The sequence below is a fragment of the Eutrema salsugineum genome, unplaced genomic scaffold (assembly GCF_000478725.1).
Source record: "Eutrema salsugineum unplaced genomic scaffold, Eutsalg1_0 scaffold_5, whole genome shotgun sequence".
Classification (NCBI taxonomy): Eukaryota; Viridiplantae; Streptophyta; class Magnoliopsida; order Brassicales; family Brassicaceae; genus Eutrema; species Eutrema salsugineum.
This window is the reverse complement of record NW_006256612.1, coordinates 10,557,441-10,584,785: the sequence shown is the minus strand read 5'-3', so window position 1 is coordinate 10,584,785 and position 27,345 is coordinate 10,557,441. Positions and strand designations below refer to the sequence as shown.

The 27,345-nt window shown below is 36.2% G+C and overlaps 6 protein-coding genes across 9 annotated transcripts; 4 read left to right on the top strand and 2 right to left on the bottom strand.

Moving 5' to 3' along the window:
- Positions 1 to 115: 115 nt before the first annotated feature.
- LOC18993436 (UDP-glycosyltransferase 76E1) lies at positions 116 to 1,971 on the top strand. Of its 2 annotated transcripts, XM_024153404.1 has the most exons (4): positions 116 to 464; positions 558 to 807; positions 890 to 1,762; positions 1,805 to 1,971. In XM_024153404.1, the coding sequence occupies exons 1-4, from the start codon at positions 324 to 326 to the stop codon at positions 1,816 to 1,818; spliced, it is 1,278 nt and encodes a 425-aa protein (XP_024009172.1). In that variant the 5' UTR covers positions 116 to 323; the 3' UTR covers positions 1,819 to 1,971. The 2 variants fall into 2 exon arrangements, with proteins under 2 accessions (XP_024009172.1, XP_006417027.2); XM_006416964.2 differs by having other exon boundaries at positions 153 to 807.
- An 811-nt stretch (positions 1,972 to 2,782) lies between these two features.
- On the top strand, positions 2,783 to 4,473 carry LOC18993435 (binding partner of ACD11 1). 2 transcript variants are annotated; one of them, XM_006416963.2, is made up of 5 exons: positions 2,783 to 2,924; positions 3,250 to 3,418; positions 3,518 to 3,593; positions 3,687 to 3,800; positions 3,891 to 4,473. In XM_006416963.2, exons 2-5 carry the CDS (start codon positions 3,300 to 3,302, stop codon positions 4,317 to 4,319), a joined length of 738 nt encoding a protein of 245 aa, XP_006417026.1. In that variant the 5' UTR covers positions 2,783 to 2,924; positions 3,250 to 3,299; the 3' UTR covers positions 4,320 to 4,473. The 2 variants fall into 2 exon arrangements, with proteins under 2 accessions (XP_006417026.1, XP_006417025.1); XM_006416962.2 differs by having other exon boundaries at positions 2,917 to 3,093.
- A 167-nt stretch (positions 4,474 to 4,640) lies between these two features.
- On the bottom strand, positions 4,641 to 11,174 carry LOC18993434 (5'-3' exoribonuclease 2). Of its 2 annotated transcripts, none has more exons than XM_006416961.2 (23): positions 10,784 to 11,174; positions 10,577 to 10,679; positions 10,399 to 10,475; positions 10,022 to 10,213; positions 9,821 to 9,940; positions 9,619 to 9,681; positions 9,266 to 9,415; positions 8,992 to 9,156; positions 8,553 to 8,630; positions 8,387 to 8,473; positions 7,852 to 8,049; positions 7,503 to 7,598; positions 7,279 to 7,374; positions 7,112 to 7,182; positions 6,752 to 6,880; positions 6,597 to 6,673; positions 6,476 to 6,516; positions 6,304 to 6,378; positions 6,027 to 6,184; positions 5,764 to 5,868; positions 5,590 to 5,671; positions 5,336 to 5,430; positions 4,641 to 5,240 (listed from the first exon to the last, which is right to left on the bottom strand). In XM_006416961.2, exons 1-23 carry the CDS (start codon positions 10,997 to 10,999, stop codon positions 4,787 to 4,789), a joined length of 2,928 nt encoding a protein of 975 aa, XP_006417024.2. In that variant the 5' UTR covers positions 11,000 to 11,174; the 3' UTR covers positions 4,641 to 4,786. The 2 variants fall into 2 exon arrangements, 1 of the variants encoding a protein (XP_006417024.2); XR_002898001.1 differs by having other exon boundaries at positions 4,772 to 5,240; positions 5,795 to 5,868.
- Positions 11,175 to 11,369: 195 nt separating this feature from the next.
- LOC18993432 lies at positions 11,370 to 12,141 on the top strand. The gene has a single exon (XM_006416960.2). It carries the CDS (start codon positions 11,459 to 11,461, stop codon positions 12,035 to 12,037), a length of 579 nt encoding a protein of 192 aa, XP_006417023.1. The 5' UTR covers positions 11,370 to 11,458; the 3' UTR covers positions 12,038 to 12,141.
- Positions 12,142 to 20,638: 8,497 nt separating this feature from the next.
- Positions 20,639 to 24,012, top strand: LOC18993431 (transcription factor MYB124). Its single transcript, XM_006416958.2, has 10 exons — positions 20,639 to 21,237; positions 21,336 to 21,382; positions 21,526 to 21,582; positions 21,699 to 21,771; positions 21,871 to 21,926; positions 22,013 to 22,180; positions 22,269 to 22,563; positions 22,656 to 22,798; positions 22,885 to 23,164; positions 23,235 to 24,012. Exons 1-10 carry the CDS (start codon positions 21,148 to 21,150, stop codon positions 23,343 to 23,345), a joined length of 1,320 nt encoding a protein of 439 aa, XP_006417021.1. The 5' UTR covers positions 20,639 to 21,147; the 3' UTR covers positions 23,346 to 24,012.
- On the bottom strand, positions 23,984 to 26,010 carry LOC18993429 (UDP-galactose/UDP-glucose transporter 3). The gene is made up of 7 exons (XM_006416959.2): positions 25,807 to 26,010; positions 25,497 to 25,594; positions 25,268 to 25,398; positions 25,103 to 25,133; positions 24,880 to 24,983; positions 24,679 to 24,800; positions 23,984 to 24,569 (listed from the first exon to the last, which is right to left on the bottom strand). The coding sequence occupies exons 1-7, from the start codon at positions 25,908 to 25,910 to the stop codon at positions 24,164 to 24,166; spliced, it is 996 nt and encodes a 331-aa protein (XP_006417022.1). The 5' UTR covers positions 25,911 to 26,010; the 3' UTR covers positions 23,984 to 24,163.
- Between the last annotated feature and the right edge of the window lie 1,335 nt (positions 26,011 to 27,345).

Sequence of the window (27,345 nt, the reverse complement as noted above, 5' to 3'; positions counted from 1 at the left end):
AGAAAAAGGACAAAAGGAAAAGAAAAATGAAAGGACTACATAGAAAAGGATAAAAAGAAAATTTTCGAAATTTTTTTGCCGATTTCTACTAGATATCTTTTCTCAACCCTACGTGTTTGTGCTTGTCCTTCCACACAATGAAGAAAGTGGAGACTTAAGAGCTTTCCCCAACCTCAAATCATCAGATAGATACATCTCCAGACCAAAGAACAATAAATGTATACCTCACGTTTCTAGTCCCTATGTCTCTTTGAGCTTCTTCCATTCTTGCGTTGAGAGAGAGAGAGAGAGAGAGCGAGAACAACGGAGAAGAGCGATTAGCAATGGAAGAAACGCGTGTGAAGAGAAGGATAGTGTTAGTTCCAGTTCCCGCACAAGGTCATGTAACTCCGATGATGCAACTCGGAAAAGCTCTTCAATCGATAGGCTTCTCCATCACTGTTGTTCAGACACAGTACAATCGAGTAACCTCTTCCAAAGACTTCTCTGATTTTCGTTTTCTCACCATCCCAGGTAGTTTAACTGACTCTGATCTCAAAAACCTTGGAGCACTCCAGTTTCTGTTGAAGCTCAATCAAACCTGCGGGGAAAGCTTCAAGCACTGTTTAGGTCAACTATTGAAAGAACAAGATAATAATGATGACATTGCCTGTGTCATCTACGACGAGTACATGTACTTCTCTCAAGCTGCAACTAAGGAATTTCAACTTTCCAGTATTGTTTTCAGTACTACAAGTGCTACTGCTTTTGTCTGTCGCTCTGTTTTGGCCAAAGTCAATGCAGAGGTGTTCTTGATCGACATTAAAGGTACACAAGATTCTTCTGCTTCTTAAATCATTTTCAAAAGACCATTTAGATAAAGTCAACCAAAATGCTTTTCGCTTTGTAGATCCTGAACTGCAAGACAAGGTGTTTCCAGGGTTGCATCCTCTAAGGTACAAAGACTTGCCAACTTCAGCATTCGGGCCATTGGAGAGTCTTCTCAAGCTCTACAGTGAGGTTGTAAACACTCGAACAGCTTCCGCTGTTATCGTCAATTCTGTGAGTTGTCTTGAGAGCTCGTCTTTGACATGGTTGCAGCGAGAACTACAAGTTCCAGTTTACCCTATAGGCCCACTTCACATTGCAGCTTCTGCGCCTTCTAGTTTACTTGAAGAAGACAGGAGCTGCATTGAGTGGTTGAACAAGCTGAAACCAAGCTCAGTAGTGTACATAAGTTTGGGAAGCTTAGCTCTAATGGAAACCAAAGACATGTTGGAGATGGCTTGGGGACTAAGTAATAGCAACCAACCTTTCTTGTGGGTGATCCGACCAGGATCTATTCCGGCCTCGGAATGGACAGAGTCCTTACCAGAGGAGTTCACTAAGTTGGTTTCAGAAAAAGGTTACATTGTGAAATGGGCTCCTCAGATGGAAGTTCTCAAGCATCCTGCAGTGGGAGGATTTTGGAGTCACTGTGGATGGAACTCGACGCTAGAGAGCATCGGAGAAGGAATTCCTATGATCTGTAGGCCTTTTACCGGTGATCAGAAAGTCAATGCAAGGTACTTAGAGAGTGTTTGGAGGATTGGATTTCAATTGGAAGGAGAGCTGGAGAAAGGAACTGTGGAGAGAGCTGTGAAGAGGTTGTTTGTAGATGAAGAAGGAGCAGAAATGAGGAAGAGAGCCATTGGTTTGAAAGAGAAGCTTGAAGCCTCTGTAAGAAGTGGAGGTTCCTCATTCAGGTCATTAGATGACTTTGTCAATTCCTTGAAAATGAAGAATTCCATGTAGTAAAGCTTATGTGGAATTCATGGATGTGAAAATGAAGGTTCATGAATGTGAGATTAGTTAAGCTTAGGTAGCTAATGTTAGGTGGTTGTCCTTTTTAATATTTATGGTCAAACAATTATAATATTAGGCTTGTGTGTGATCCAAAAGAAAATGACAGAAATCTACATGTCAAAATCAGATTCAAACTGCTTTTTTCCTGTGTAAATCCATCAATTGATCAATTGATATAATCAATTTTTTGCACGACCCCAACTCAAATCAATTCCAAATTGCTCATTAGTATTCTTCAAAATACGTTTTTTTCTGAAGAGCACTCAAAAATTTAAGATAGTTATCTTGAGTTTGTTTTTCCACAATGATCCGTTGAAATAACGCACATGTCATCTCGTTTGATCATGTAACTTTCTGGAGAATAAAAAAAAGAATTATAACAAACTAATTTTGTAATTAATAAGATACATATTTATAATTTCTTACTTTAAAAATGGAAACATAACAATTAATATAAATGAATTAAACCAAAGTATTATGGCACTTATGTTTGTATTTTATTTTTTTTAAACTAATATGAAAGCCATGATTAGAAACTAGAACTTGATAGAAAATATGAGAGGTTAGGGTTTATATATATAAGAGAAGATTAGTAGGGTTAAGGCTTTATAAATGTTTTTAAAGTGATTTTCTATTTTTTTTTCTAGCGTAATTTTTTTTTTATTTTTTTATCCAACTGCTATCGCCCGCAACCGCAAACGCTGGCAGAGAAGCAACTTTTAGATTTCAATGGTATAAAACGATACAGAACCGTTTGCAGCGATTTCTATGATTGTGATAAAATATCACTAACCGCTACCAACCGCAAATGCTGCGTTTACGGATGATAGCGGGTGAACCAATCAGCACCTTAGACTGGAAAAAAAAAAAACCATACTAGTATCTTCATTTTAATTAAGAAATCGTTTACAGTCTGAGCCCAGATATATTAAAGGCCCATAAGTTAGCTCGAGAAACTGACGACGTCGTTTCTACCTTTCAAATTGCGTCTGTTTCGTTCTCTGAAAAGGTAGTCCCTCCCATCATCAGTGACTCAGTGTGTTCGTCACTATCGTCTATCTTTTAAGCTTCTTCTCTCTGTGCGTGTTGGTCAATAACAGGTAACTTCGATGAGTTTGATCCTTCTCTCGATCTATAGTTATACGATGTGCGAATCAACCATTCGATGTTCTTGATGAATTTTTGCAATCCTTCCTTCCTCTAGCTGCGCTTGAAAATCGTGTTCCAGATTTTACATATCTAAATCATGTCTATCTAAATCGGTATCAGGTAGAAATCGGAAAGATTACATGCGTGTTTATTCATGAGTTTCGAATTCGTCTAGTTCCCGAAGTTTGATCACGAACTGGAGATGATCGATCTTCGTTTATGTTGAAATTTAGGGGTTTTTTATTTTCTGAGAAGCGAAATTGCTTTGTTTTGCAGGATACTGTAGAAATTATAGATTCTGTAGGTAGAAGAAGCTTCTGAACAAGATGGATCATCAAAATGGATACGGTGTTGAAGTTACTGGGTTATCTCCAGCTGTTACTGAGAAAGATCTCATCGACTTCTTCTCCTTCTCAGGAGCAATCGAACATATTGATATTGTCAAGTGAGTCTTAATTACTTCCACCAAATTTGATATTTCACATTTGCTTGTTTTTTTCTGGATTTTTGAAGATAAACTCTGTTATGTTGTTAACGAGATAAGGTCGGGTGAGCAAGCGTGCACTGCTTATGTGATGTTCAAGGATTCTTATTCCCAGGAAACTGCTGTTTTACTCAGTGTATGTGTTGTTTAGATTGGATTCACCTTTATTCTTTTTTTTTCGGATTCTCCTGAGAATCACTCACTTGTTTGGAATTCTCCATAATTTCAGGGCGCAACGATATTGGAGCAGCGCGTTTGTATAACACGTTGGGGACAGCATCACGAGGAGTTTGACTTCTGGAACGGGACTCATCGGGGTTTTGAAGATGAAACAAACTCACATGTACGAATCTCTTCTCTCGATTTTGATCTTTATGTCGAAGTTGGATGCTTGTTCTAATTTTCTTAGTTCTTTTGTTCTTCAATCATGTAGTCACATCCTCAACGAGGTGAGTTCAACGCTGGAGAAGCAGTGACGAAAGCTCAAGAAGTTGTAAAAACAATGCTAGCCACCGGGTACGTGCTAGGCAAAGACGCTCTAACAAAAGCTAAAGGCTTTGACGAATCCCACGGTGTATCAGCTGCAGCAGCGGCCAGAGTATCTCAACTAGACCAGAGGATTGGTCTCACTGACAAAATCTTTGCCGGCGTTGAAGCTGTTAGATTGACCGACCAAAAGTACCATGTTTCAGACAAAGCCAAATCAGCCGTCTCTGCCACAGGTAGAACCGCGGCCGCAGCTGCAACTAGTGTTGTCAATAGCAGTTACTTCTCCAACGGAGCTCTTTGGCTGTCTGGTGCGTTAGAGAGGGCGGCTAAAGCTGCTTCTGATCTTGGTAGCCGAGGAGGCTCAAGGCAGTGAATAGACCGATCAGAACCGTATTGTCTGTGATTGTTAATATATATGATGCAAAGTTGATCAGGAATAACTACTGGCTTGTGAAATAGGTTGTTATGAATTTTGTATCAAAATTTTATCCAAGCAAATACTATAAAGAAATGTTCACGAAACTAAATCATACATGCTATGGTGGTCTTTGTATCGCTTAATCAGCATCTAGTAGCATAATCTGTCTTCAAAATAACTTCAAATGTGATTTTGGTTTGGGAGGTCTTTTTCTCATTCTTGACTGAATTCAACCTTAAAATACATAATAAATATACTGATATATATATATATATATATATCATGTTAAACTAATTCAATAAAGTGCGTGTACTTGAAGGACGTGACAAAGAAAAAGGGAACTAATAATGAGTATCAATTTCAAAACTGTTTGGATCTACCAAAACACCTGATCACACCAATGCATTATCATAATTGCTTCATCATTTGTTTGCCTGCTCATTTTTGGCTCTCTTTATTCTATTAGCTAAATTTCTCTTTCTCTTCTCCGCTTGCTTGATGCGCTTTCTGTCTGCTGTCTTCTTCTCCTCCTCAGTGAGTTTGCTTCTTTGAGCGGCTGCAGAGATTTTACTTTGAAGGCTTTTGTCTTTCTTCTTCTTCCGGGTACGAGGGCCTGCAGAGATTTTACTTTGAAGGTTTTTACTTTTCTTCTTCTTCCGGGTGAACTCACTCTGAGGGTGTATCTTCAGCATCACATTCCCTTGGAATAATGGAACTTTTTTCGACACTTGTTCGTTCTGGAAGATAGTATTTGGACACAATGCTGCTTCTGAGTTGATGAACGTCTGATCGGGTTGGGAATTTATTGTTTGTAGCACAAGTCTGTGTGCTGCCTTCCCAAGCCTATCACCAGAAATGGATCCTTGTGGGTTATACCTGCAAACAATGGGGAAAGTCATCGAGACATTAACAACATCCATAAATAAAAGACCTTCCAAAGTTTGCAAATTACAACGATTTGTAATCTTCACCTCTTGATTTTTATTATCTTTGCAGGAGCTCGTCTTCTGTCACCATCTTCATGCCATAGATTAGCTCCACCTTTCAAATCCACTAGCTGTACAGTCTGAAAAGATGACAAATGAAGAACACTGTAATCACCAACCAGTAAAAATAAGTAGGCTATGTCTTTGGTTCTAGTAATACCCAGCAAAGCATCTTTCTTTAGTATTCACCACAACTTCAAAACCAAAATCCGAAGCCACAAAAATAATCTCAAGTTTACCTTTTTAGGGAGCACCACTCCTGGAGGTAGACGAGCGGCGTTGCTGCCTCTAACATCATCTGGAAGTTTATATATGGCACAACTGAAAAAATAACAATGTTAATTTGATAAAGCTCAAGGAGATGGCAAAAGAAAAAGAGTTTAAAAAGACCAAATTCTTGGTCATGGGCTCACATGACTTGATTGGCTAAAATATCTTCCATACCCTCGATTGGGGAACGGAAGCACGGAGGCTGACTATCTCCACCACATGAAGCTAAGTAACCATTCATACCTTCACTGCAATTATCACGAAATTTTCGTCAGTAATAATAATTTTCCAACTTGCCTTCCTCACTAAACTAAGCCTTTTTCTATTATACTTAAGGAACTACTATCGTTTCTATAACTAGACAAAGAAAATAAGAATCGACTATTCTCAAGATTCAGACACAAACCTTAGTCCAGGGTCAACTGTTTCCGTAATTGTTCCTCGTTCTTCAGTGCTCAATTTTATGGTACGGCTATTAAGAGAACGGATGAGCTCAGCAAGGGGATGAGGTGCAACTACAAAGAGCATGTCAGACAACACACTGTTTCTTCGAATTTCTTCGTTCTGGACAAAATAAGTGGAAGAAAAACAAAGTTACATGTGATTGTATAACTGTCTTCTACAGAAAAAAAAAAAAAAAAAACACTAAAGACGTTAACATCTAAAACCGAGAGAGGCTGTACCGTCAGTGAATGCTCCACTTGTGCGGCTGCTGCCAGAAGACGCCGTTCTTCAATAAAAGGCAGTTTTGCTATACCCTTTACAAGAAAAGATAGAAAAATATGAGACTGTAGAATTATTACATCTAAGCAAACCACCAATGCTGCCTTAATCAGCATGAAAAGAAGATCGAACCTGCCACGAATAGCGCTTTCCATTCATGTCAATCTCAAAATCTGCATATCACAAAAGTAAATGAGAGACATGGATTGCACAATACCACATTGAAAGAAACGAATCAGCAAAAACCTCATACCAGAAGGATAAAAGTCAGCTATAGGTGAATCTGGATCTGTCATCAATGTCCTAAAGCACTCTGGGAGAGCATGTGCACTGAGAACGGAATCCAGAGAACAAATCAGTGACAGCACAGAGAGATGATGAACACACTCAGAAATACAGATAGCATACCTTGCAGATGGAAGAACTGCCAGAAGCTGATTAAATGGTTTAAAAGGGGCACCTAGTTCGAACTTAATATCTAGCTTATCAAGGAACTTGAGATCAGATGCGAAAGGTGCATAATGATAGGGATAAAACCTGCAAAATAAACCCGCAATTAAAATGATATGGATAGAACCTGAAAATTTGATATACTGAACAGTCTACTTAAATGCGTAGAATGATGCGTAGATTAAATTAAGCATCACAATATGGTTTATCAAGCGTACTAATCATCATGCTTCAAAATATTACACGAAACGAACCACAAAGGAAGTAATCAAAAGTGAAAAGTATAACGTATATGTATGAGGATGACAGGAAACTGACCAATTCCAGGAACAAACACCATGATAATAATAGTGCATTATCCAACAAAGGCCTTCTGTATACTTTAAAACCTATCCAATAATAACAAAGCCATAAGTTGGTGCATTCTGAGTGACTTAAGCGTAATTTATATTCATCCAACTGAAATGCATGCATGGGAAACTCACAACATCTCTGCGTATTTGTTCCATTTCCTCTACAGACTTAGCTGTGAATTTCTCCTCATAGTATCTCTCCCTCCATCCTTGTACACCTAGCCTAACCTGAGCATACAGCAGCCATGTAAAATTGCCAGCGTGAATCATGAAGATTATGCATTCAGGCAATCGTTGATGGAATCCCAGATTTTGTTTCCATGCTTATTATGACAGCTGAAATAAATAAAAATGACCTTATCTTCTTCGCCTTTTCCTGTGCTGAACTCATCAAATTTCTCCCGCATCAGTTTCTTAAGCTTAAACTTCAAATCTTCGCTATTATCTAGTTCCTGAAAACCACCGCGTATATTAGTACACTTTAAACAAGAAAGCAAACCTCAGGTCCTTAAATAAAATCGCAGCAAAAAAACAGCAAAACTTGAAAGTTTCACCAACTTGAAATGGAGAAAGAGCAATAGTTTACACTTAACCAGCAAAGGTTAAAATTCAAAAAAAAAAAAAAAAAAAGAATTACAGGCCAACATGAGCCAAAAAGAGCTAGAAACTTAGCGGAAATTCCTCCTCAGATACAAGACGACTTACTTCTTCTTTAATGCTATTTTCTGTTTCAACTTTCACCACACCAATGCTATCATCCGAAGACAGACGCAAACATTTTCGTGGAGGTAAGGCATGCAATGAATCAGACTCTCCAACTAGATTCTCTAGTTGCACAACCTGGCCATCGTCATCTTTTCTGCTTGCTCGAGCTCTATCACGACTAAACCTTTCCGATTGCCTCTGTATCAGATATCACAACAATTGCACCATTGAAAACTAACCCATAGAAGTTTATCAGAAATTGTATATTTTCATGTTTTCTAAGCTTTCATTTTTCTTGTTACAAAGGGCTGGGAAAAAAAATCGGTTAGGTAGTGCAGAGAAATTATTAACCCATGCAGAAGAGAGGCTTACGGCCATCTTTCAGAAAAGAGAAGAAAAAAAAAATCAGATAAGCACCTCCTTTGTTTTAGTTGGGAGGGTAATGATATCTCTAATCGTGTAGCTTCCATCATAATACTAAATGAAACGAAAATACAGACAACTGAAGGTAACTAAATTATGAACGGATATTAACCTGATAAGTTTGTGCTCTCCTCTGAAATATATTATTTTCAAAGAGCCCAACGGCCTGGATAAAATGCTCCACATTTTTTAAGTTCAGCTGAAAGGTGGTAAAGAAATGTTAAAACGATAATCCAACAGCCGCGTCAAGTAAGATAAAGAATATTTAATCAATGCACCTTGCTTCCATTGCTTAAGTAACTTGCTATTGATCCAAATTCCTTCTTGTAGACAGACATCAGTAATTCTATAGCACCCTGCACGACAATAGTTTTTCAAACTTGTCAAGCTGTTCTAAGCGAACTCATAGACTTTCATTGACACCAAGCTAGATGCGCCAGTTTCATTGAAAGAACACAGATTATGAGTAAGTATGAACTAAGCTATCGAATACCAAAGCAATATATCAGCTAGCAATGACAATTTCTACAAAGTGATTTATGCCTCTGTCACGGAAAAATCTGATATAGGAACAGAGACAACTCCTTTATTTAAGAAATACAAATTTTCAGCAAATATCAGAGAATTGAAGAAAATACAAATGTCAGGACACACTGTTCCAGACATTTTGACAGCTGGGAGAAAGTTAAAGCAACAGAAAACTAAGACGGAACAAACCTCTCGGATCTCTAGCGTAGGCATATGTGGCAAGAAATCATTCCCAACAAAAAAACAGATGAAGATGAAATCATCGATTATCCGGTCCAAACATTTTTGCAATCGTGAGTTAGGTATCTGCATGTCGTACTCCAAATACTCTCGAAGTGTCCAGATATTGACGAACTGCCAAAAGATAATGGAACTTAATAATTATGTAAAGATATTAATGAGTCCTTTACATAGCATGCAATGTTGAAAACATAGTATTGCGGTGCATAACCCTGAAAAATACCTGGTATGGCTTCTTAGCCACGACATCTGTCTCAGTATTATCAAACATTTCTCCTGCCTTCCTCTTTACCTTGCCCTCACAATCTGCTGCTCGGTGCCCGATCTGGCCACACAAGAAGCATTTGTCTTGTTGTCCAGGAGTGAATACAACCTAGGTGAAGTCAGCACGGGGAAACACAGCTGAATTAAGAGAAGAATAAACAAAAATATCCACTACTAAGTCTTGATTGTGACTATTTGTTATGTTAATCACATGTCAAACCATATTGAAGAAGCACGTCTTCAGATTATAAACGAAATAGAGTGGTCACTGATCGACTAGAAATAAAACCCGTAAGGAGCAATGATACAAACCTCACGAAGGATCGATATATGAATTTCGTGGGTGGCCAAAGCCAGCATGATCAAATCTGCGTCCTGTTATCCAGAATTAAATAATAGAAAGCCATTATTGAGTAGTTCGATCAAGATCACAAACTCTTATTGCAACAAATCCTATTGTAAGACTAAACATGTAGGCATGTAAGAAACTAAGAAGTAAAAGGAGCTTATATACCAAACCATACAGACAATGACAGGTGTTTGGGTTGTAACCAGGATGGTTCTTTTGAAGACGTATGTACGACATGATCTTGTGTTCCCCCTCACCAGGAACATTAGCATCTGAGAGGATAACCTTCAAAATAAGAAAATCATGAGCAAAACCTGAAGTATGAATTAAACAGCAATAAGGAAAATTTCAGACCATAATTAGTACCTTAATCTTTTTCCACCCAGGATCAGAATTTAGTCTAACGTGAATGTAGTACTGCAACGCAATTGAGAGAGTAGACATGAAGTGTGTTCCAGGAGTTATAACATTAGAGTCAAAAACTTGGGAGTCCACTTTAGGAGGCAACCTCTTCCCTTCACTCGCAAACTCTTGCCGCAGCCGCTCTTCTTCAGCTGCCTAAAATAGCAGGTAACAAATTATAATTCCAACAAGGGCATTGGTACAACTATTCTAAGTTTGAGATGACAGGTAAACAACTAAGAGCGATATACTAACACCACCTATCAGAGAAAGAAGACGATTGATACAAACTTGAAAAGAACACAAAGTGAAATAATGTATAAAAAGAGATTGGTACACACTGCTTCTGCTGCATCCTTTGCAGCTCTAAACCGTCTGGATCTCTGTTGATTCATTTTCGCCCTTGGAGCAACACCGTCTAAAAAGTGGAAAAAAATTCACAATACAGATAAAATAAAAACCTCTAAGGACAAAAAAAAAACAAACAATGTAGCTGCATAGATAGAATAATACACTCACCAATAGCCAAGTATAACAGCTTCCGGGGTCGAACCATCACAAAAAGCCTATCTATGTAATCGAACATGCATTGAAACACCTCGGAAAACGTTGTCGGAGAAGGCTGAGAGAAGAAACCATTATAATCAATCAAATATACACACAACCGATGAATTTGAATTCGTATTTCGAGAAACAAGAGAAGCCAAAAAACAAAAAAAAGCGTACCCTGTCTTCGGGATGGAAGCATGGATGAATGATTCCGTTCATGTCGAGATACAAATTGTCATACTCGACGCCATTAGGATTAGGTTTGCTAGTATCGACCGAAACCGTGACGACGCCGCCGCCGCCGCCGATTTCAAGCGGCTCTTCTTCAATGACATCTTGCAAAATCAACGGATACCTCTCGATCAACCACCTGTAGAACGACGGTACTCCCATCGGAACCTTAACACCCTAGCTACAGGGACTTGAGCTGCGGCGGTAGTGTGAACGGCGACGGAACTTTTAAATAAATGGAGGAATAAATAAACCTATTTTGAGTCACACAAGGTCACGCAAATCACTCCTCCTCAATGACTGTTTGACAGTATTATCAGCTCCGGCACAGCAAAACCTCCCACCATAGCAGCTGAAACTAGAGGACAATCAACAGCTTCAAGAGTTCCCGAATTGGGCTTCTCAGCAATTTTGGCCCATTACAAGTGTTTCAATTTGGCCCATATTGTGTTTTCTGATTTAATTTTTCGAGTCAGGAAATTATGTATGAGTGTGTCTATTTGGATTTTGGATAAAGCTTCGGCCACGTGGCCTAATTATTGCCAAGTATCGAATCCAACAAAAAAATAAGAAAAACAAATCTCATCCCCTTTCGCCTCCAATCACTCCAAATCATATCTCATGGCTGCTTCTTCAATTCCGCCGTCAACCGCCGCGATCTCCGTCGTCCGTAAATCTCTCCTTCTCTCGACCACCTTCTCCTTCCCCGCTTCTTCGTTGCCACTTTCCACCAAATCACAAAGAAACATTCAGAGATTGCTCCAAGCTTCATCCGCCGCATCCGCCGCTCCTTCAGATTCTAAACCGGCGAAGAAAGAAACGATCTATTTCGACGGCGGAGCTCATTACGGAGATCTATTGGCCAATCTCGTCTTAGGTCTAACCATCTTGTGGCTCCCACTAACACTAGCCGCCGTGTCTCGAGCGTTTAACCTCCGTTACAGGTTCACAAACCTCCGCGTGACGGTGATATCGGGACTCACCGGAGAAGATCGGAGCGATTTCTCGTACAAGGTGGTTAAAGACGTCCAGGTTGTGCCTAGGTTCATCGGAGAATGGGGTGATATCATCATCACGTTGAAAGATGGAACGAAGGTGGATCTCAGGAGCGTTCCTAAGTTCAGAGAGATTGCTAAGTACTGCTTGTCAATGGCTGATCAACCTGCCGTTTTGAAAGAATCTGGCGCTAAAGGCTTTTGAATAAACTCTCAATTTCTCGATTCTGTGCAAACGATCAGTTTTTTTTTTTTTTGTATCAGTTGTGTGTTGTGAGTTTTTCAATAGTAATCTAAGCATTTCCATGTCGAAATTTGTTATTGAAAATTCATTCTGTATCTATCTTCTTCCATCCAGTCTCGGCTCTAACCCATGGCGGGAAGCACGACCGCTCTAGGTCCAATTGTTATGTTCTGGGTAGAGAGATGGGCCGATTATGGGCCTCAATAAGTGATGCACTACTATTAGTTAACCTGATATTATTGATACTTTTTCTGAAATCTCTATTTTCTCTCTTCTCTCGTCTCTTTTCTTCTCATCTCTAATCTTTAGTTAATGAAGTTTTTTAAATTGGACTAAGAATGATTCTTAAATGACCCTTCATAGCCACGAATTTGTGGTATTTTTGATTCAGGCGAAAGGAAATACTGTACTTGTAGTAGTTATAGAGAACAAAACTAGCAACATTCAATGTTACATACTGGTATATAGATAACATCTTGAGTTTAACGAATATTCTAAAAACAATTATTTAAGTAGTTCAAATTTATGATTGAACTGTCAAACACACACAACATAATATGGTGTAAGAAATCGAAAAATGTTACAAATTTGAAACATAGCCGTTATGAGAATACTGAATACGTATATGTCGACATTATACAATCATATATTCTTACAGAACATGAGAAATTGAGAATCCAGATGCCGTGTTTGACCATATTCTGTTAATTTTGACCAATTGTATATCTCCATTGGATTCCAATTTATTTTGTTAAAAAATATTACTAGTATATTATCGAGAGATAAATGGATTAAAATAGAGACTAGTGAGTTTTGTGACAGACAGGAGCAAGGAGCTAGTTGATGGTAAAAACTAAAAAGTAGAGAGGCCTTGAAGCTTTTACCTTCGCTTTGATGTCTGACACATTCTCATCAAATCTTAGGTAGTCTTCCACATTTCCCAATTTTGACCGTATCATTCTTCTGTTTTATTCATTGTTTATCCCATAATTTATTTATTAACTACATCAATTATGACATTATACACTGAGATTTTTTTATCACATTATACATTGAGATATTTAATGATGTGAGTGTCATCAATTACATACTCCGTACGTCGTTTGTTGATATTAGTCGGCTATCACCGTTGATTGTTGTGAAGTTCAGTGATAAGACAATTACCTTTTGCGTATATTTCATATATGTATATATATATATATATATGGAATGTAAGCGGGAATTGAGTAATTCATGTCTAATAATGGGATATAATTCAAAATTTCAAGCAACCCATTCCGAAATTTGAGAGATCTTTTCAATCAATCTTCATTCAAACAATGTGCAGAATTAATGCTTGAATCTTAGTAGACCCAAATTCGAATACGAGAATAAATAGACCAACAAAATTGTAAGAAGCTAGTTCGCAATGTGAGGTTATATAGAGAGTTTGCGGAATGTATATTGCACTATTGGACAAAATATATATATACATAGACTATATATAAAATAGATGGCTCTGTCTCAGCTTTCTACTTTCAATAAAGACGAATTTTGCAGCATTCAGATTCCTCTCTTTATCCCCAAGCTTTAAGTCACATTGTTTCAGATGCCCCATGCATGGGAACAATGTATACATACATGTACGTGCACATCTGTATTCTTCATATCTACACGTGTGAACTGTAGGCGTGTTACGTTGAATACACATACATCGTCTAAAATGCAAGCATGTATTCGTGACAAATCTAAAATAAAGTGTTATAAAGTGGGATCATATGGTAAATATTTGCTTTAATAAAATATCCACTGGTTTCTTCGGATGTTAACTTAAGTTTTAGATGATTTTACAATATACCATATAAGTGGTTAAACTTTATCCGAAAAAGGAAAGTGGTTAAATCTGAATTGGTCAGTCTTTTCTTTCTTTAAAAAAAAGGTGAACAGAAAATGGGCGGCGCATAGTAGAAATTTGGTTAAATCTCAGGCTAACAAGCATCCTTAAAGTGTGCAAGGATGTCTTGTTTTTTTTTTAATCTTTTTAATTTTCCCCGAATAAAAGCTTAAGCGGTTTATATATTACCGAATTCTAGAAGGAGAGTCTTCTATGTACATGCTGGCTCTTAGATAAGAAAAACATAATATAAATAATTGGCAGAGGCAATGAAAATAGCGTAATATCTGAAAAAGTACAGAGACCTTAGCAACATCCTAGGAAATCTGAGGATTAAGGCGCTATTAATCGTAGATTAAATTTAATTACGGAGGAGTAGGTAGTATTGAGATGGACATCGGATTCCTAGAAGTTTCTTCGTTGTAGCCTTGTATAGGCACTCGAAGAAAGTACTGTATTTTAAAAGAAGGGAGAAGAAGAATGGTTTTAGGGTTCTAGAAAAGCTGGTTTAATTTTCTGTAGCGAGGCCCCACACAATGGTAGGAATCCCAAGCAATTTATTTAAACCTTATTATTTCAACTATGGTTAATGGTAAATTAGTAGTACTTCTCAATTAACCCACCCCCGACCCAAATTTTGTCAATCGCTTTTTGTTTGCACACGTGTGGCGAATTTATACGATATTTTTATGGGTATAAAACTATAAATACAAGTCTAAATTAATGTTGGTAGATCAACGCATTAATAATATACAGTATTGAAGTTTCCCCGACATTTTTTTATTAATTCCATCGGATTTAGTATTAAGTTATGATGATATACGTCCTTTTAATGGTGTATACGACATAAAATTTGAAAGTCTTAACTTAAGCATCTAATAGAAGACTTTTTAAAAAGTTATTTTTTCCTGAACTTGATGTAAAGAATAACTGTTTAGGGTTTTGCCTTGTGAAATTTTGTTTTCAAGGAAAAGGTAAGGAGTTTGATTTTTGTTTTCCTTTCAGGAAGAAGTTTAATTTTGATTTTAAAATATAACCTATTCTCTTTAAAATTGAAGTCTTTTTTTATACATAAAAATTGAAGTCTTCTTTGTTAGAGAAAATGAGTTCTATACGATGTGGGGATGAGTAAAAGGCAACCTAATGATGATAATGGAGCTGCATGATACCCAATACCACGAGCACGGCCTAATTGTAGCTAGTACATAGATTTAAAAATATACTTGTTAGAGTAGGAATTGGTCAAAAGGTATACATTGTTACTAGAGGAATACGACCTAATTTTTGTTAACTAACCTTTTTAATAAGTAAGATTTCTGCACGAAAACATGACCGAAGTTCGAATTCATATATATAAGCAGAGTTGAACAAATTTCTTCGTAATTTCGAATATATTTCTACAGTTTAGATACATTCCGATGATAAAGTAACTGGAGTATTATCTAGTTTGACGTTCATGTTATGTGTTTTCAAACATATTTATATAGTGTAAATATAGTTTTCAAACATGCTGGCGCTGATAATTTTTATCATATATAAAAAATCTCGTACTCTTTTTTCTTGTTAAACAGAAATCTCTTTTTTTGTTCTTCTTCTTCTTCAAGTCCCTGTATAGTTGATATAGCCACCAAGCCCCGTGGAGGTTAGTGGTGGAATTTGGAGACCGTGCCCCCACTCGGCATGATGAGATCATAAAAAGAGAACCCCACGAACGTTTTCATCTCATTAGAAGTTTAGAACTATATAATCAATCTCTTTGGGAACTTGGGCCATTCCCTCCAACAACTAACACCATCAGTGCCCACTTTATACTTGGTTTAGTTTTGTTTCTAAGTTAGTTAATATATGGCGGATTAATATTTTAGTTGTGTTTTCAATCAGTCTTACAAAATTAGATGTATAAACTATAAGTATTTACGTAATATATAGGTATGACTATGATTCTGTGAGCTAGTAAGACGGTCTTGATGAGAACTTGATGGCTCCAAGAAAGAAATGCTTCATTTATGTAAAAGATTAAATTAAAAATATATATAGAAAAAGCTAATATATTAGCTACTAAAACTTGGGGAAAATGAGGTATTACTGCTCAATTCTTTTTCTTTTGATGCATGCTCAGTAGACTGTACATTATAGTGTTGCTTTTGATGGGGATAAGGATGGAACTCCTTAGAAAACAAAGCTAAACAAAATATGTGACCCTATTATGTATATAGTTTATTTTAATGCATGTATAGTTTGCAAATAATTTCTTAAGTGAATTACATTGTGCGGGTCTAGATAAATAAGGCGATATTGTCAGGGACTTGGTCAAAAACATTTGCTGCAAAGTCCGCATAAGGTTGGCCATAGCCTTGAAAACAAAAAAAAATCTGTCAATCAATCTCTTTCTATCTGGACCCCTTTCCATATTCTTATATATTATATACTTCAAACTTATCACAAATTCACGTAAATGTAAACCCACCATAATTTGGAATCAAATAATGTGTTTATAATATTTTAATTAATTACAATCTCTCTTAGTCATTTAATTGTATCATTGATGTGAGGCTCAGCTATTCATAGTTGTAAGGTTGTGGCTAGATGATGATTTGGTAAAGTTGCAATAGGTTGTAACACTGTGGAATATATATACTAGAGAGACCAGTATATAATAGGTGCTACAACAAATCATTAGGTGTTGATCCAATAAGACTGTAGATGTGATGGAAGATGTATGTTCACTCTCAATCACAGTAGATCCAGAAAAAGCCACACAAAATGGCATAAAGAGTTGAGAACGACCCATGTTGTGGAGGGAATACTTTTCTTTCTCCCCTTTTTAAAATCTAAATTTCGAACATATTTTAGACAGATCAAACCTTAATTTATTCACATGAGTACACTTATACATTACTAACGACATGATTAGCTTAACTCGACGTTTTTAAGTGTTTTTAAACCCGGAAAATCAAAAAGACACGTTTAATCCATGCAACTTGTTTGTTCGGATAGATGATCAATACGGTTTGTATCTTTTTAACGTTAAGTTCCTCTTGATATTTACGAATTCCATTATGTCAAACGTTGTCACATATCCTTTGATTTGATATAGAATATCCCATTACAATAAATAAATAAAATAAAAATCTGTGTATATCCGAGAGAATAAATGACCCGTTACATCTTAGAATCGAGACACACTCTAACAACAACAAAATCAACATCCAATTACATTCGTGTTTTCATCCAATGGCATTCATGTTTTTTTTTTAAAAAAAAATTATAATACAAAAAGGTAAATAGTAAAAGAAAATTAAAAAGGCACCGAATATTATAAAGACTTCAACTTTGTTGGATTAATATAAAAGAAAGAAAAAAGTGAATAATGGGGTTTGTAGTATAAAATGTGAAGTAGAAAGGAAGGCTTTTGCATAGGGTTCCATTATTTATCATAAACTTTAGTCCTTTTCTGGCTTCTTATAACTCCTATCGATCGGTTGTGTACTTGTGGGGCTTCCCATACCACCGACCCTTTTCTCTTCCATAACATATAGATATATACACACACCCTGGTTTATTTCTTCGCGACAAGTGTTTAGCTGGTTTTCTGTTTTCAAACTATTTTCTATAAACATTGGTAAAATAATTAGTTATATTAAGTACGCAACGTAAATTATGATATATCTAAGAATATAATAACAAATTATAGATCTTTCGTATTGTTTCTACAAGATACAGTATAATATTGTATCTCATATCCTGAGGAAAATTCTATATTCGTTGTTTAAATCGTTGATATCAATGTTTTGCTTGAGAATCTATACCCCTCATCTTCATAATTTTTGAAGATTTTACGCAACTAACTAGTTATATCCACCTATACGCTTAAGTGTATATGTATTATTTGATGGGTAAGACAGTGATGATGATTATGGTTTATGTATTGAGAAATGGTGGGTGATGTCATCTACATGAAGCCATTAACATATTAGTGGAGTGAACAGGATGAAGCAGAAAGACTAAAGTGAAGTGATTTTCAAGATGGATGACTTTCACAGCTGAAGTGTGTTTGCATTTGAGTTGAAGTAATTTAAGGATGTTGTCAATTATAAGAGAAATAACTAGTGATAAGGAAAATAAAATATAGAAAGTTCTCAAAGTAATATATGCATAACAACTCTTTTCACCCTTTAAAAAAAAACTACTGTAGCTATTCGAAAAAAGTCAAATTTACATACTGAAAAACAGACATCAAATTTAAAAACAATTTCATCGGAGGCCTTGCATATAATTAGTATCTCTCCATTTTTTGTGTGTGGTCAAAGTAGCATATCTCCATGACTTCTGGCACTGCAACTGAATTTGAATGTAATAATAGTATTAAATGACTAACAACACTTCTTTTAATCTGATAAAACAATTGCATTTAGATTTTGGTTTTGTTTTACACTACTAAAATTGCAACCTAAGAACTTTCCTTGATATGCACTGGTCAACTATATATCGAGAACAATGCTCATGTGCTTCTATCTTGGACAATGGACATAATTATTAGTAGTATGTGTCTCTATATGTATACATGATACATCATTCACACACAATCATCTTCTATAATTAATACATCTATCTAGTGAATATTGATTAAGAAAATTAGCTACTTAATATATATAAATAGGTCCCGTTGAGATAGTTACGTTAATTTCGTATACTGTTATTAATATTTATATTCTATAATCGTTGATATGTTTTACCTGGCCGGAGATCGAAGAATAATACAACGCGTACGTACGTTCGTACACATATGTAACAGACAAATATCTAAATATATTATAATTTATATATAATACTTTGTTGTTGCACATAAAAATATATAATACTTTGTTTTGACAGCATGTATTATGTATTATATATTCTTATGTATATGTTATTTACATGCACTAATTGTTGAAGTAAAATACAAAACAGAAACTGAGAAGAGAATTAAACTTGTACCCAAAACTACAGAGTTGAGAGAACCAATTAAAAGCGAATATAAATACACAAAGGGTGTGGACAAAAGAGAATTTGAGTAACAGTAAAAAAATATGCATTTTTCTTACAGCCACTGTTCAGAAAATGTGATATGTCAGAGGTGCTTCGCTGTCTAAACTCAAATCCAAGGCACCACGCGCCAATGTATCGCTTGAATCTCATGTTCCAATTAAAATTCGACAGTTCGTAACTCATAAACTATATCACTTTTATTTGTCAAAAATGAAGATTGAGAAGATATAAACTTCGTTAAAGCATTATTACATTTATGAAATTTGTGATGATCGAATTTCTTTTTGTAATACTCCTTACTGTTCAAATAGTGTAAAAACACGAAACATGTTCATTTCTGATTAATAAAATTAAAAATCGCATATCAGCTTAATATTTCAAAAGTGAGTACACTATTTTGTCGAAAGCGAAGATAAAATGATAAACTCAGGAGAGAATAATGACTTCAAAGAATAATCATTTCAATTATTATTTATTTATTTCAATTATACACACACACACTAAAGACTAAAGACTAAAGAGTAGCAAGTAGTTACCGAAATTAATTGCACTCGTCGTGACTGGTGGGAGCTTTCTATTTAGGTCTCAATTAAATTGAAACAGCTCATTGTACATGACTTTCTAAGTTTCTTCTATATGCATTGAGATTATTTAAAATTTGAAACTAGGAGAATCAAACCAAACGAATAATGGCCGTTGAGTCACGTAAGTTGTCATGTACCCTTCAGAACAAAAAACACCAATGAAGTGTTTTTTTTTTTTTGGTGCAAATGTGAAGACCAACCAATGAAGTGTTGCCAATCTCGATCACGATTTATTTATTTTTCAAAAAAATATTTCCTTTTTCCATGTTCTAATCTTTTTTACTCTCACCTTTGTTGTTCTTTTCATATATTAAGAAAATATAGAAAATACCAATTTTTGTGATATTATTCAGTTGACGGATTTCTTTTGTGAATTTTTTTTTCATCTAGTAGTTCTCATAAATAATCCTGATTTTCCTTTACTGAAATGTAAAAAGAAATAAATATTTTGATAAGAATAAAAATACCTGATGAAACTTACTAGAAAGCATTAAAGTAAAGCCGCTTTCAAAAATCTAAAATAATAATGCCATAAAATCGAACTTGAAACTAAAACGTTATCATCATATAATTTTGGGTTTTAAACATCTATGGAATCAAATCAGTGCATATTGAACCACATAACATAATACTACTATTTTATATATATTCATACTTCAAAGAAATACCGATGTAGGAAACCCATAAAAGTAATCATGTTCTCCACAAAAGTATAGACACTACTACCGTAATATAATGACAATTGTTTTTGTTTTGTTTTACAATATCTATCTATATTTTTAAAAAGTGCATACCAACAAATATAAATACATTTTTTTTTGTAAAAATAGTCTATAAAATAAGTAAAAAAAAAAAGGACAAAGAAACATAATTGGTGAAGAGAGGAGGCATTGATGGAGAACAAGGTCTCATGGGTTTCAGCGTTTATTTTTTCAAACTTCCCCTTCATACCCGCGCACTTACTCACCCATCCGTTGGCTTTCATTTTTTATTTTTCATTTTTATTGTTTTCTTTAAATATCTTAACATAAAGAGTTGTAAGAAAAATTAAAAATAGGTTTCATGTGGAGAGAGAAAATAAATTTAATCAGATTCAATTGAGAGAATGAGTTCTTTTTATTTACTTATTTTTCTCGCATTTTGAATATGATGAAACGAAACCCATGTGTTCATGAATCGTGAATGACATAAAAAGCAATTTTTTTGTCAATTCTTGTTTCTTTTCTTATATAAGAAGAACCCATTTTCCTTTTGCCGTAGCTCGATCTCTGTAAATTCGCATCAGAGGAATTTAGTCTGAGTGGAGAATAAATAAAGCAGATAAGTCGAGAGTTTTTGAGTGACGAAAATGAGTTCCTTTTCAGAGTTTGTCTTTCATTAGGTTTTTTTTTTTTTTTCCCGATTTTTCTTTTATTTCTTGGAAAAAGTTGAAGGAGTCTGTGTGTGATAGGAGGACTTGGATTTTTAAAAGGGCAACGGAGCGTCGTTGAAAAAACTAGATAATAAACAGAGAGAGAGAGAGAGAGAGAGAGAGAGAGAGAGAGAGAGAGAGAGAGAGAGAGAGAGAGAAGTGAAGAAGAAGAAAAATGGAAGTCACGAAGAAGAAAAAGAAGAAGAATATCAATAACGAAGATTCAAAGAAGAAGGAACGTCATATTGTTACTTGGACACCAGAGGTGTGATGAATACATATACATATGATTGTGTGTGTGTATCCTGAATCTTTTGTTGCTCTGTTTTGGTCCGATTCTAAAATGGGTTTCTTGAGTTGCAGGAGGATGTTATACTAAGAGAACAAATTACTCTTCATGGAACCGAAAAGTAAGAGCTTTTTTGTTTTTGTTTTTTTTTTTCATTTTCAGTCATCTGTTTTTTTCCTTTCAAAAAAAAAGTTTTGGTTTTTTAGAGGAGTGATTCTAAAAGATTGCTGGGTTGTTGGTTCCATTGTGTTTTGATGATATTAGTTGGGCGATCATCGCATCCAAGTTTAAGGATAAGAGCACAAGGCAATGCAGAAGAAGGTTGGTGAATCCGTTCAATTAAATTGATTAGCTAATATGTTTCCTGTAATCTAAATCTTTCTGGGTTTTGTTCAAAACAGAGTTTTTACATCTGGCTATGGATTTTTGTTTTGCAGATGGTATACATACTTAAACTCTGATTTCAAAAGAGGAGGTTGGTCCCCTGAAGAAGATATGCTTTTGTGTGAGGTGACTTCAATTACTGACTTCATTACATGGATAAGATTTGAGATATTATATTTGGGCTTTGTCTGATCATTTGTTAAGCGCTTGTATGTGATTTCTTAGGCACAAAGAGTATTTGGGAATAGATGGACTGAGATAGCAAAGGTGGTTTCAGGCAGGTAGAATCACAGTTCTAATGGTGGTTAAAGTCATCATTACCGGACCAGAGTGATTTATTAATGTTCTGTTCTTTGTGTGTTTGTAGAACGGATAATGCTGTCAAGAACAGGTTTACAACACTTTGTAAGAAGAGAGCCAAGCATGAAGCTATGGCTAAAGAGAACAACTCAAACAACAAAAGAATGTTGTTCTTAGACGGTATCACTACACCTCGAAAAGCCGAGAATGAAGCTCCTATTGCCAAGAAAATGAGGTAAATTTGTTTCTTATTGTATCAACAAACATACAAGTTTCCCAACTGTTTTTATAGATTCATGTTCTTGTGGGTTATGAATATACAGGAGAAGTCACATTCTAGATCTTACAGAGATCGGTAATTATGGAAAGGCTGAGACTTGTGTGAATCAGCTGACAAGATCTCCATTTTCGGTATTAGCGCGGGATGCCACGGATATTGATATCTCGGAGGAACAGAATCAAGCAATCAATGTGAAGGAGAGTGATGGTGAAGGGACGTTTCTGAAAAAGGATGATCCAAAAGTAACAGCTTTGATGCAACAAGCTGAACTTTTAAGCTCGTTGGCGCAGAAAGTAAATGCAGACAACACAGAACAAAGCATGGAGAACGCTTGGAAGGTAAAACAAAGAAACCATTTCTTCTCAGCTTAGAGAAAATGGCGAAAAGTGCCTGATAAGAGAACCTCTTGTTTATATATGCATATGTTCAGGTCCTTCAGGATTTCTTGAATAAGGGCAAGGAAAATGATTTATTCAGATATGGAATACCTGACATTGATTTTCAAATCGACGAATTTAAGGATCTTGTAGAGGATTTGAGGAGTAGTTATGAAGAGAATCAGCCATCTTGGAGGTGAAACTAGCTTTTAATCACCTGCATACTTTGTCTGTTGATATATAAATTTTGACTGTCTAATTCTTTCATTTGATGTCCTCCAGGCAACCTGATCTCCATGACTCACCAGCTAGCTCTGAGTATAGTTCAGGATCAACTATCATGGTGGATCAGTCTGGTGACAGAACACAGCCATCAGTGTCTGATACTCAGACAGAACATAAACAAGGTGAAGATGAGTTCCTCTCAACTTGCGATGTCTTGAAAAATCCTGATGAGAATATGCCCATCTCGGGAGAAGAAAAGTTCAGCTCGCCTATTCATGTCACACCATTGTTCAGATCTCTAGCAGATGGCATCCCAAGTCCACAATTCTCTGAAAGTGTAAGCTTCACACCATTGCTTCTTTGGCGTTAATCAAACATTGAGTCTTAAAGACTGATTGCTTTTTCAGGAGAGGAGCTTCCTGCTAAAAACACTCGGGATCGAGTCCTCATCTCCATGTCCAAGTGCTAATCCTTCACAACCGCCCCCTTGCAAAAGAGCCCTTCTCCATAGTTTGTAAAACCAACCAAACCAGCCATCTCTCTCATACCCTTATGAGCCCTAAACCGCGGTTTTGTCTCCATGGAGACGTAATTTTTTCCCAATTTTACTAGATTTCATTTTAGGTTTTGCAGCCATATCGGCCTGAAAGTTTTTATGAAGCGGGCATGCCATGATCTGCATTCCTTCCTCAAGGTTTTAAAATCTCTTTCTTGGTCCAAGAATGTTAATGGTAACATTTCTAGCACCATCAAAGAAAGCTCCCAAGAATCTGCCATATACTCAGATTCAAATTTTCTCTTTCTTTTCTTCTTACTAAACATAAGGAAGCCATCTACAAAGGAAGGCACCGGTGTGTCTTCAGAAAAATTCTTTGGTTTGTCTTTAAGAGTCATACTCAGATACATCATCTGAGCATTTCTCCCTGATTTCTTGATTTGTTTTCTTCATCTTTGTACATAATCTCTATCACATATATATAAAGAAGTCTTTCAGTGTGTAACTCTAGGGAAAAGAAACAACTCGGAAGAGGGAAGAGTTTTACCTGTTTGTCAGCTGCTCTTCTCTCACAGGTGTGAAAGAAGAAGACAAAAGAACTTAAAACTTGTTCCCTCCTAGGATTTTGTGTTGCAAAATGTGCTTGTAAAGACATATATGAGTGGAAATATGATTTGATTTTTGTTTTATATATTTAAGTTGTCTTCTAATGCATTCGGTTACATTTTGCTAATGTGACTAAGCTTTTCTTCCCTCTAGATATGGTGAAGTAAAAAAGTTGCCAAATCAAAAAAACAATTTTGTTTGAAGAATCAAAGCTTTTGATCTCCATTCTCAGCTTCAAGTCTTTTTCTTCTTCTGCATTCTCTGCAGCTTCCTCCATTTTAGGTAAATTTGGTAAGACAAACCACCAAACACCATCGACACACATCCCCATTGTTTGGATGACAGTGGATTCCCGCTCAGAACTGAGGATACCACGATGCTTACAAACTTCCGGGTTGTGGTTATCGTCGTGTTAGCTAGAGACCCGAATCTGCTAATTGTCAAGAAGATAAAGTTTTGGCCCACTGCACCGCATAGACAGTACATAAGAATGTCCCATGCTGCCTCAGGGTGTTGCTTGCAGAACTGTACAGCTTCAAATCCGCTCCCGTGTGGCAATCCAAACATGTAGACCATGTTGTATATGGTTCCCCATAAATTCATTCCCAGCATTATGTCCCATGCGTTAGTTTTTGGGTACCTGTATCCATGTATGGCGATAATTAAATTTTCAGTTGACATATGGGAGAGAGCTTGGCGTTCTAAATTGGAGTAAATTAGAATTATAAATTCATGTTCAAGAATCATACCTTGCGGTAATGGAATCCTGGGTAGCGTTTGTGAATCCGTCAAACGCGAGGTTCAAGAAGCAAAGTCCGTAACCAAGGGGTGCATTTGGATGTGCTAGCTTGCTGATTGTCTTCGAGCTTGTCTGAAACGATTCAAAGACAATTTACTACATTTCAGAGACAAATGTTCTGGTCAAAATTCCTGATCATAGATCTGCTTACCTTAAGAAGGGCAAACATGGACACTCCTCCCGCAACAAGAAAGGTGCAAAGATATTCAGGCAAAGTGTATCTTATGCCATAAACTAAGGAACCCATCAGCATAACTACAAGAAAGAAAAAAGCAAAGATAAGATATACATGGAAATCATATAATTCTAACAAGTTTGGGGAGCGATTATGATTTAAGAATAAATGGATTGACGCCTCTAAATAGACACCTCACCTGGAATCATTTTCGAAGATTTTGCCAGAACCTGCATAAAGCAAGTTCCCCATTAAATACCATTTCTTAAAAAAAAAAAACATATTCCGCTACATACTACCTCAAAGACGGTTAAAACTAGATCCGTTTAGCTGAATTATCAACCTAAAGCTGACTTTAAGTTACCTGAGCTGGGTAACTGATATACTTCAAAGCTTCAATGCCCATGGCAGGACCAATCGTATTAGTAATGCCAGCACTCCAGTATGTCCACCATGGTGCTCCACCACTACCTCCATTGGACCAGAGCTTAATCACTGCTCACAATCGAAACGGCAAAGATAAAGACTTTAGCTTCAATTATTCTTCGCTAACATCTAATGAATAAGCAAGGAAGAGTATTTCGAATGCTCACTTATATAAGACCAGACCAAGCAAACTAAATTCTGAGCCAAGTTCAGAAAGGCAAGATGCTCAAATCTCTTCCCATCTTCGCCAAATTTCTTCGTCGACCTAATTATAAACGGAAAGTTTGAGTCCTTTGGATAAAAAAGTTCCTAGCAGCTACATGTCTACACATTCCAATCACAGATTTGTGTTACAAATGCATCACAAACAGGGTTCCGAGTATAGCAACGATCTTGAGCGAACAGAATCGAGCAATGGCGAGGATAAAATCAACGAGCTAAATAAGATGATCGATTCGACTTAAGAATTTTACTTACAGGGTCTCCTGAAGAACGCCTTGGTAAATGTAAGCGGCCCAGATCCCGGCGACACAGAACGACAACAACAGAACTCGCCGGAGACCGGAACCGTGAGCTTCCATCGCCGCACGCCGCCTGATATTTTGTCCGGCAAAAGTTTCGAGTTTCAATTTACGTTATATTCACCTGATTTGCGATCAAATTATGAGAGCGATCTGAAGTGAAAGTTATCACAGTGTCGGAGGCGCGAGAAAGACGTAGATGTTCCACGTGTAGCTGTATTATTGGATAAATAATCTGACATGGCATTTCTCATTGGCCGTGAGACGTGGATTTATTTCTGAAATCCAAGTCACACACACTGGTATCCATGTCTGAGATAAAAGCTAGAGTTGCGTGACGTTTTCTTCAATGAAAACGGCAGGTAGTCTCCTCCATGGTCAAATTTAGTTCTTTTTACATCGTGGGCTTTTCGGCCCTTTAATTAACCGATCTGCACACACATTAAAAAGAGGTTTCTGCGTCAACCGATGATATAAATTGCGCTATATTGTAAAGTTTCATATTAATCATATTTTTGATATATAAGGTAGAATATGGAGAAAAACAAAAGAACATACACTAATATTTAAAATATATTTCACCCTTGCATGCGTGATACCGGATGTGAGAAAATACATCATAGATTAATAGAGATAACAAAAAAAAAAACTGTAATTAATTGCGGTTTATGTAGGAATTATTCCATCCCATCGGGTTAGGACGACGATACCCCATTCTATCTGGATTATCATATTCAAGGTATAGTTTGAAAATAGTTCAATGATGATTGATGAACTCGCATAAACCTAAGATCACGTGATGGTAAGAAATAAAAGAAAAGGCGTATACGAATGTTGATTTGCTTCGTAGCAAAGACGCCTAAATTAATTAATTATATTAAATGTTAGGTGAATAAACAATATGATAACATTTTAAAGCAATTGTGGATAATTGACATACTGAACAACAAGTTTAAAATATTGAATATGATCAAAGAAGCATAGTCTTGCACTCATGCATTGTTCATTCGAATTCGAGTAATTTTATCTTTATGTATACTCAGAATGCAACAACTATATTTAGAAGTCATGCAGAAGGAGAATAAAAAAGAATTTCTATAATAAAATCATCCTTTTGGGGATGCACTTTCTGGTTTGAATAGCCAAGAGAGTGAATATAACTCATTAACATGCTTTGTATACGATTACTCCTATTGAGCGAATAAGAGATTTCATGATTTTACTGGTACATGTCAGTATGTTACTTGGTCAGATAGTGTAACATATATACCAATTTATAATACTGTATTCGCGACTCGCGAGTGAGTAATAAGGTTACTTCTGTTCAGCGAATTCTGGAAAGATGCCATATTGGTTTTTTCGTCCACACGTGCCTAATGATATATGCAATATATATAAAGGGGAAACAAAAGTCTATAATAGTTTAATTACCGGTCAACAGCAATGTGAACAGATTGAGTAATTCCTTGGGTCAATGCATGGATGGGATCTAAGA